This window comes from Pteronotus mesoamericanus, unplaced genomic scaffold, assembly GCF_021234165.1.
Source record: "Pteronotus mesoamericanus isolate MK-2021 breed Mesoamerican mustached bat unplaced genomic scaffold, CSHL_Meso_final scaffold_232, whole genome shotgun sequence".
NCBI lineage: Eukaryota > Metazoa > Chordata > Mammalia > Chiroptera > Mormoopidae > Pteronotus > Pteronotus mesoamericanus.
Window position 1 is genome coordinate 23,042,350 of NW_026555311.1, and position 10,002 is coordinate 23,052,351.

The 10,002-nt window shown below is 39.9% G+C and overlaps 1 protein-coding gene across 1 annotated transcript; it reads left to right on the plus strand.

Annotated features, from left to right (window-relative positions):
- Window positions 1-243: 243 nt before the first annotated feature.
- Window positions 244-2,592, plus strand: GPRIN3 (GPRIN family member 3). Its single transcript, XM_054591741.1, has one exon. It carries the CDS (start codon window positions 244-246, stop codon window positions 2,590-2,592), a length of 2,349 nt encoding a protein of 782 aa, XP_054447716.1.
- Window positions 2,593-10,002: the final 7,410 nt, after the last annotated feature.

Below are 10,002 nucleotides of genomic sequence, written 5' to 3' on the forward strand. Positions count from 1 at the left end.
ATATTTTTAAATGAATAAATTTGGAGGGAAAAGGTTTAATGTGTTTATGAGATCTACAAATGACAGGTATGTTTTCAATGGTTAAATGCTGTACCGTATTAATGGTGCCGTTTCCTTGATTCACAGATCCGTCCTTCAGAGGAATCATCCATCCCTGTCTGTGTCTTTGCTCTGAGCTGCGACAGCTTCCCCGTGGGAGTACTGCTCGGGGGAGAGCTCTGAGGTTCCCTGAAGAGAAATTCCATGGGGACTGTACCTGACCCTCTAAGATCAGCTAAAACTTCCCTCATCACAGCTTCTGGAAAAGAAGAGGGTATAGGAGAGATACAGGCTGCCTCGCCTCAACCTCAAGCAGCTCCCCCATGTAAGAATACCAATGGCCTTCTTAGCAAGCCTTCGGAACCAGACCTCGGTCCCAGAGCAGCTTCGGAGGCTCTGATGCAGGCCTGTGAGCATGAGACCACCCAGCCAGACATGTCTTCTCCCGGCATCTTCAATGAGGTAGAGAAAGCATCTCCCACACTCAACTCCCCTGGCAATACCCAGCTTCCAGGAAACAGTGAGCCCACAGAACTAGCTTCATGTTCTGCAGCAGCTAAGGATCTCATACATGCAGCATTTACAATGCCAGCCAGTCAGCACACCCACCAGGCCATCCCAGGTGACCAGCCCAATGCCAGCCCCTCATCAGGATCTGAAGATCCACTGGGGAAATCACAGAGAACCTCAGATGGGGAGCAATCGGAGAAGTCAAGCTGTCCTGTGGGAGGCACTTGTGACAGCAGCAAAGATCAAGTGCCCTGTGATTTTCCTTCTCAAGAACCAATCCAGGGAATGGTACAAACTGCAAATCCAGCAGCCAAGTTGTTTAGTCATGTCTCCTCTCCTGTAGGCGGGCCTAAAGGGGAAAGTCAGGGAGCCATTTACGACTCCAAGATGAGGTCCTGTGAATCTCCAGCAAGAGAAGATGGATGTTCTTCGAACAAACAGCCCTCTGCCACCACCTCAGACACCCAGGCCTTGAGTTCTGTGACACCTCAGCCATCCCACCTCACTAGCAAAGGTTCGACATTTCCTGAAGATTCAGAGAAGATGCCTCCACCAGCACAGCATCAGGTGTCAAGGTTCAAAGAAGCAAGTACGATGACCAACCAAGCTGAAGACGAGATGAAGGAAGTTCCCAACAGGGCCCAGCAAGATGCTGAGGTGCAGGCAGTGGTGAGTGTCGAGAGCAGATCTGTCTCCACCAGCCCCAGCATCCTCCCTGCATTCTTAAAGGAAACCCCGGCTCCTGAGCGTTTGGAACAAGAGCATCTGCATGTCATTTGCCACGGCAGCGGGAGCCACACACTGGAGCTGTCAGTCAACACCCTGGCCCCCCAGGGGTCGGGGCAGTGCCCTGGCATCATGCCAGAGGTGCACATCCAGGCAACCACAGCTGTTTCCACGGCTTTCCAAAAGGATAGTAAATTGGTGAGCCTACCAGGTGAGGTCCTCAATACCTCAGCAATCAATGTGGCATCCAATTATGCTCAGGATACCTGTACAGAAGATGGGAGGTCAGCGGGAATAACCCCAGTGAGAGCAGAGCCCACCTCTAAACAGCTTTCAGGTACTAATTGTAGTTCCCTGAAAACTAACCTTACTGACCAGATTTTTATCCCTGCAGGAAGTCAAGATGAAACCAGTCATGGATTTGGGAAATTTGAAACCAAGCCGCCTGAGCTTGCAGGGAAAACCACAAATGACCACAAGACAGACCCAGATTGCAAACTCTTTGACTCCTGCGGCCCTGCCATCAAAACTGAGCAGTTAGGGAGCTCGGATCCCACTAATAAAGGAGAGGCAAAAGAGAAGAAGCCTGCGTATCTTCAGATGGCAAAAGAACAAGAATCTAGTGGCGCGGATATCCTAGGTGGGAGGGCAGAAGCAGAGACCAAAACCCTACTGCTCAATCCTAAATCTCAAGAAAGTGGAGCCACAGAGTCAGCTGCACATCCCATACCCTCTCCAGTTAGAAATAACCAGGAGAGCACCCTAGAAGAGAATAGACAGACCAAGACAGTCACCAGCCTGAGCCTGCCCTCTGATTCCATGGGTGACTCTAGTCCTAGTTCGGGCAAGAGGACCCCTTCTCGCTCGGTCAAAGCCAGCCCCCGCCGGGGCAGCCGGGTCAGCGAGTTTCTCAAGGAGCAAAAGTTAAACGTTACAGCGGCTGCCGCGCAGGTGGGCCTCACTCCGGGAGAGAAGAAGAAGCAGCTTAGTGCTGAAGCCAAGCTGCAGTTGAAACAGTCCAAGCGCGTCAGGGACGTGGTATGGGACGAGCAAGGCATGACCTGGGAAGTGTACGGCGCTTCCCTGGACCCGGAGTCCCTGGGCGTCGCCATCCAGAACCATTTACAGAGACAAATCCGGGAACACGAGAAATCAGTCAAAGCGCAGAACAGCCAGACCCGGAGATCCATTTCCTCAGATACTTCTTCGAATAAAAAGCTCAAAGGCAGGCAGCACAGCGTTCTCCAGTCCATGCTGCAGAACTTCCGACGCCCCAACTGCTGCGTCCGTCCTGCCCCGTCCTCGGTGTTGGACTGAAAGGGAACGAGTGTGGGAACCCTTGAATGCATTTAGGGTCATCATGAGTGTCTGTTTATGTCAAAACTTACTTAGCTTTTTCCTGAGAGACCCGGAAGAGAAAGCGAGTATTACCTATAGGAATTACTATAAAGAATTGTTGGGCGCTTTGGGGAATCCATAAATTAAAATATTTCAATGTAACAGAAAGAACAAGAGAAAAACAAGCTTCACTAAAATTGTATGACTTAAATTAAGAGGAAATAGGTTCACTGGATTTTTTTAATATGCTGTTGCTTATAAAACCAGCATTGTCATTATACATGTGTCATTTCGCATCACTGTCTCAGTTTATTACACTATGGTATTTCTATTACAGTCCCTGCTTTGTTTTAAAAATACCAAAAACACTATTAGCAAAACCACTATCTGTACTTTCTAGTCCTATTGCAATAGGAATGCTGTTATCACACAAAATTTAAGTAGCTGATAAGAACTATGATGTAAAAAAAATTGAAACAAATTTGACTCATTCCTAGGTCAAATGACATGAAGTAAAAGCATTTAAATTCATAAAATGCCAACTATGAATTTATACTTGTAAGCATCTACAGGTAATCATTTTTATAAGTCTTGTTATCCCTCTTAATAAATTTAAGAAAGCTATAGTAGGAATTAGCTATGCTTTTGAATATTAATACTGCCCACATAAAACATAACTTTATATAGAGAGATTTTCCAGCACTGAAGGCAGGGTGCATCTCTGTGATTCCAACCAGATTCGATCCATATTTCCTTACCCTAGAAGAAGTACATGTGACCGAGTTCTTGAGAAGAGTCATCAAATTATTGAGAATACTAAATTTTATGTTGTGCAGATGTCCACCAAAAACATTCTACTGACAATATTAATTAACAGATGCTCTTCTTTCTGTGTTAAAAAAAAGGAAAGCTTCCAGAGTAACAAAAACAGCATGTTTTATTTAGACTCCTGTAAACGGATGCAGTTTGTGTTTTTCTTTTGATTTGGTTCAGTAGCTCCTAATAGAAATTGTAATCAGCAGCAACTAGAGCACAAGCTTCCTTACAGTGTTTGTAAGTTAGACTAATATCATGTAAATGCTTAGGTTTTTAACCTGTAGCAAAAAGGTAACCTCTGCAAGTTTATTGATTTTAAGAGAAACACCATCGTATCTCATCGTTCAAACCCAATAAAAGAGAGGCCTTTACAAAACACAATTTGAGCTTTGGGCCTTGAGAACACAGGCACCCATATGACCTCAGCCCTCACCTGTCTCCAGAAATGGACCCTGTCCAGGGGACCCACGAGAGTCTTACAGGGCACTGGGCTGGGATGGGCAGCAGTGGCTTGGGGACTGGGGTTGTGCGGAACAGGGGAATGAGCCAGGGCCCTGGAAAGGCCTGCCCTCCTGGACTCCCTGTAGGGGGAACACTGCTCGCCACCTTGCATTTAGGAAATCAGACTGCCTTCTCTCAACTCATTCCCCTAGATGAGTCAGATGGCCATGTAGCCTCTCTCCGGAGACTCGTAAATGCCATTTTTGCATGAACTCAAAAATCTCCGTTTTGGCATAATTTTTTTCATTTTAATTCTCTTTTGCAGATGCCGAACATATGGGGGGAAATCATACCTGAACTTTAACACCACAAGCTACACTGGGCACAACCTAAATAAATTAGTAATAGCCATTGATTTCTGTCAAAGCAGTTGAGCTGTATATGAGGTCTGCCAGTGTAGACCACAGTCACAGCATTCTCAGAGCCTGGGATGGTACTTAGCAGTGGTTGTACTTGGAACTTTTAATGAATTTGTTAATGATACATTTTTCAGTTTCTCACCAATCGGCCTCCATCAAGACTGCTATCTAAAGTAGAAATTACCATCAAATTAGAAATCGAATTACTATTGATGATTAGAGATTTAGTCTAAACCTCTCTTCTGGCCTTAAATAGCCATTTGTAGTAACGTTCATTTCACTTTGGTCGGAAATGTCTTTTCCAGGGTGTGATCTCGCTCACTGGCTGTGTTCCCTCACACCTTGGCACACATGCTGTGTGTACACAGAGAACACCCTGTGTACACAGTGGCAGCTGTCAACAATACCCACTGCGGCTGGGTGGGCCCCAGGTAATCCTCTGCTGAGAAGTGGCTAGAACAGGCTGTTCCTGCATTAAAATAAGAGAAAAGGAAGAATTTAACATCTGGTAATGATATTTATTTTCATGAGTTTGTAGTAATCTCATGATTTATAAATAGTTAAATGAGGCAAAAGCCTAAAAGAGATGTAGGCATTTGTTGCACATTAAATAAATTTAAAATTAAATTAATTAAAACTAAATTTGGTGTTGTAGTTATGCCTCTCATAGTAAAATTTAATGTTTGAGATGGTAACTTTAACTGGGGTATTTTTTGGTGCTGGAACTAATCTTTGCTTCTTAATCTTTTTTTTTTTAATTTTTCATTTTTACTTCTACCATGCTCTAGAGATTGTCACAAAATATTACAAAAGCTTTCTTCTTTTGTTTCTTATTGAGTCTTACAGAAGGAAGGCTTTGAAAAACAGTAACAGAAATAGATTGTTAAATGGAGAAATAAGGTAGAAGCCTGTTCAAGACAAGCATGCTTTTCCTTTATGATTCCCTAAGTACTGTCGTAAAAACCTTGGACTTAAAAATCTGCCTTCACTTTGGTCCAGGACACAGCAGAGACATTCAGTGTATCATTCATGACCCCTTGGGTTTGCTCAAGTCAGGCCACAAAGCAATTTCAATGACAGACTCTCTGAACTTGTTTGGCTATTCTTTACCTGCATGGCACACATTGGGTTGAAAGTTGTCTGTTTTTGTCCTTAAATTTTTGGGGGTATGTTTTAGTTCTTTTTAATGCATTTTAGTTGTTTAAATAAATGAAGGAAATGTTTTATTAATTAAATAACTATTAAATATTAAATATAAAAGAGAGATGAGTTAGAATACAGTGTGTGGAAGATAATAAAATATTCAAAATGTTAAGATGCTATCCAGCTTACCCAATGAATACTAGAATTTTTAATTTAAATATTGATTTTTCTATTTTTATGGTGACAAGAAAATGCCATCGCTTCAGCTATCATATGTTTATCTTCCCTGCTTTTCTAATTACATCTTTCTTGATTATTGGTTTTAATGCACACACCAATTACTTTACATATAGTAAGATCCTAATTAACCTCTGTGTATTTTGGACCAGTGGCATAAGTTAACATTTTGTTAGATCAAAGTTAACCAGAAACCTTTTTGTTTGCATCCAAAATGAAATAGTTATAAAATATATGAGTACGATTTCTTACCTTGACAAGTTCAGTCATATTGAATATTATTTGATTTGTTATGGTGTTTTAATCTTTAGAATTATCTGATACTCATTATTTCAGATACCAGTGTTCTCCATGCTATAGGTTAAATATCAAAATTTACATACATTGGACTGAATATGCATGTGTAACACATACCCTAGAGCTTGAATTTTTGAACCAAAACCTTAACAAGATTAAGCTTGTTGTCTTAAAATAGAAAGCCGACGAGGAGTTCCTATCATTCCAGGAATTCTTGTATATACTACGTGAAAAATATACTATGATGTGACTATAAAATGTATTTACAGAGGTTATATGTGAGTATGCTATTAATGAAGTTATTTGGCTTTTGCTATATCCAGTCTGTTACTGTTTTATTGCCTAAATGTGAGAAAGTGTCACTTCTTCCAACATATTGTGCAAGTATTAAAAGATTTGTCCACTTCTAGTACCACATAATTCACCATATCCCTTGTCTACTTTTTAAGAATCAGTGTAAAGAAAAACAATGCATTAGAATAAGGTTTGCATATATGTAAATGTGTTTTTACAGAAAATTGGGCGCTTGCAGCCTTCTGTAGGCCTCTATTCGTCTGATTTACAAATCATCTACAATGCTGCCATGGAGAAGATGCTGTTTACTCTCTCCTGCTTTGTCGTAAATGGTATTTAAGAAATGAGGCCTGTGAATTTCCCTTTGTGATAAAAATACAGTGAACTCAGCAATATATTGGATAAATGAGCTGACATCTTGTCCCCACACTTGTTTTTTCTATACAGTAAATCAGAAGTCTTATTCATGTTTACTATTTTATATTCACTTCTGAGCATTTGTGTTCTGTTAGCAATGTTCCTTGAGCGTGGCCCTCTTGGCTGAATCTCCTGTCCATCTTTCTGAAACTGGCTGAGTAATTATAAATGTCATCTGTGCAGACACATGGGCATAAGGATGTCTACAAAATTTTAGACATTTTTGCAAAAGGGGAAAAAATAGCCTTGTAAATATTGAAACAGATTTCCATGAACTTTATCCTAGTCTCGGAAAAAAAATTCTCCTTGGCTACAGAAATCAAATAAATTTGATTTGCAATGACCAAGGATGTAAATGAAATGGATGAAGGTGGAAAAATTGTCTCACAAGTAATCAGTGACATCTGCCAGAGGTCATTACAACGACTTTTAACTGTGAACATGCACCAGCTAACCTACTCACTTGCCACAACCAAATAACCTCTCTAAGTAAATCCAATACATCTGTATATGTATGTCAATAGAAATAACAAAATATCCTGAAAAATTACTGTTGGGTCTTAGGTGATCAAAGTGATGATAATGTTAAAGGACATTTCAATAACCATGGGCCTTGGTGAAATGACTGTGGAGGCCAGAATGGTGCAACAAGATGTTATTTACAAGTTTTTGTTTTTAAGTCCCAGCGATCTCAGATACTAATCACAAGAATAAAGACTGTTGAATATGAAATCAAAACCAAGCAATAATGTGCCAAAAGAGGCAGTTATACCAGCAAGTGCATCTACTATGGACACACCATTGTATAATTACGGTCTGCTCCGTGAACACTGACTGTAACCTACAGGACGAAATAAGTAAAGGCATCATTTCTCCTTTCTTGCTGGAAAAGCTCATTTATGAGCTTCACAAAGAGGTTCAGCACTAGTGAGCATGATTAGGGATGCGGTTGACGGCCAAGACAGGAAAGGAGTCCAAAAGTCTTGCTAGCTTAAAACTCAAGACAGCTCCAACGGGAAACTTTGTTGAAGTGAAGAAGTTAAACATATGGTAATTACTCTTCCTGGACACTTGCATGTAGAAAAGCAATTAACTCTGCCTGGAGGATTATCAGCCTTAGCTACAAAATAAATGGGTTCCCAAATGTAAAATAACTAAAACATAAGTACTCATATCAAAAGGGGCCTCATATAATGCCTTACAGAAAGAAAATGGTGTTGCAGTATCTAATTCCTAAATACTAATTCTTCATCAAGCATCTTTTTGGGTTCAAGCTCAAAATCCACTAGCTGCAAAACTGTAGGAATGAAAGTCACATAATCTGCCCTTCAGAAAAAGGTACTGATGATCAACCAGCATGCAGCTAATTATGATGAGAGATACCCAGGTGATTTAAGTGTGCTAAGGAGAATTAAATGGGAGAGAAATGTCAGCTTCTTTTTTAATTTCTTGAGATGTGGGAATGTCATCCACTTATTTCTGGGGTGAAAATTATAGCTTGCTTTTTGATGTTGCTGTTAGCATTACTACTTGTTACTTTAAAAATTAAGTTGTCTATTCTTGAGAAAAACTTTTAAGCAGTTACACAGTTTTTTCTGATTCATATCATTGCTTTTAATATTATATAAAGACTATGTATAGAGCAAACTATATTGAATGCGTAGAAAGAGCTTGCCCAGGTTTATCAGTATCTTTTAATGATTTTAGGTTAGATTTCCTAGCATTTATTTTAACTGCCTCTTTGAGGAAATTATTTTTTATAGTGTTTTCCATCATATCTTAAGATGATGTTGGTAAGCCAGGAGGTTGCAGTATTGTAGTCATACTTCTGAATCCCTAAAGGAGAGGAGAGACTAATTCTTGTTTTAGGGGCACCTTGAGATACCTGTACTTCGGTTAAGAAAGATCAATGAGTCCTGAAAACTCAAGAAAGAAATATACTAACAATTACTAAATTTCTAAGTGTATTTATCTCTGCTGTAGTAATATGTTGTGAACAATATGTTGTGCATAATACTGTAGCTGGTCGTGGTACGTCAATACATTCTGTAAGTGTGTACGGTCTGTGAGTGGTTGGTTTTCTATTTTTATGTGTGCATAAAAAAATAACATGCTGTATCCCATTTTAAGGCCAAGTCCTGTCATAAGGTAGGCACATGTACAAAAGTGAATAAAGCCAGAAAAAGTGTGCATGTGTACTGAGTAACAGTCCTTTCCTTTTTGAAGGTCAGAAAGGGCTGTTGGGTTTTTTTAATCATCTTCAAGGGTAGATAACTTAATTATCACAAAGGCTGAATATAGTAATCAGTACATTGGCACGTTATCAAATATGCCAGGGCTAATTACCCATGCCATTAGTCACAGGTAAGGTCAGTTCTTTGACCACTGGGATGATTTACATTCCTCACACATCTTCTCTGTGTTAAGTGTGTGACTAGGATGTACATACTATGGGTGTGATTGTGTACATACCTCGTATGAATTTTCTGAATCCTCAAAGCAGCTGCAGGAAAGCAGGAAGAAGAAACATTGTGCAAAAGCCTCAAAAGGGCTAATCAATCTGTATTTTCATTTTTTACACTTAAAAGTGTATACATAACATACTGTAAATAGCTTATCCACATATATATGCAAACAAATGCATTTTATTAATAACTGGTATATTTAAGTAAATCACAAAACAACTAATCAAAAACTCCATTTTTCTGTGACTGTTCTGCTTTACATATGTTAGTACTGGGTCGGATGCCCTCCAGAAAACGGTGTTATTCGCTGGGACCCAATTTGGAAAATTAGGAAGGCTCAGCTAGACCACAAAGATCCAGTTAGCATCTTACTGGAGCACATACTATACTTCAAAGGTTTACTGTTTCTTTAAGCACCTAATTTTATAAGTAAAAGTGACAAACACTGGGGAAAACCAATTATGTTTTATAGATCTTATTTGTACATTTATTAGTGTGTTTATTTGCACAGGCTGATAAAAGTCCTACATTTTTTAGAGGTAAATCCCTAGATTTCAAGAGCATTTAATCACATGAAATGAAAAATTATTGTAGACATTTTTCTCTTGAGATCGGCAAAGCAGTGTGTAGCCACACCAAAGAGGAGTCTAGAGTAAAAAACTTGTTTTAATTACAGATGATGTTGGTAGGATAATAGAGTATAAGCAATTCCGAGTTCCTTAAAATGGACTCAAGTACATTACTGTTATTGATAACAGGTGATACCATGTGGACTCAATAACGAGATTAGAGCCATTAGCCAGCAAAGGTCAACACTGGACAACTTTTTTCAACTTGCCACAATTTCGATCTGTGAATTG

Coding starts and splice junctions, on each gene's coding strand:
- GPRIN3 (XM_054591741.1), top strand. CDS start 244: ATGGGGACTGTACCTGACCCTCTAAGATCAGCTAAAACTTCCCTCATC.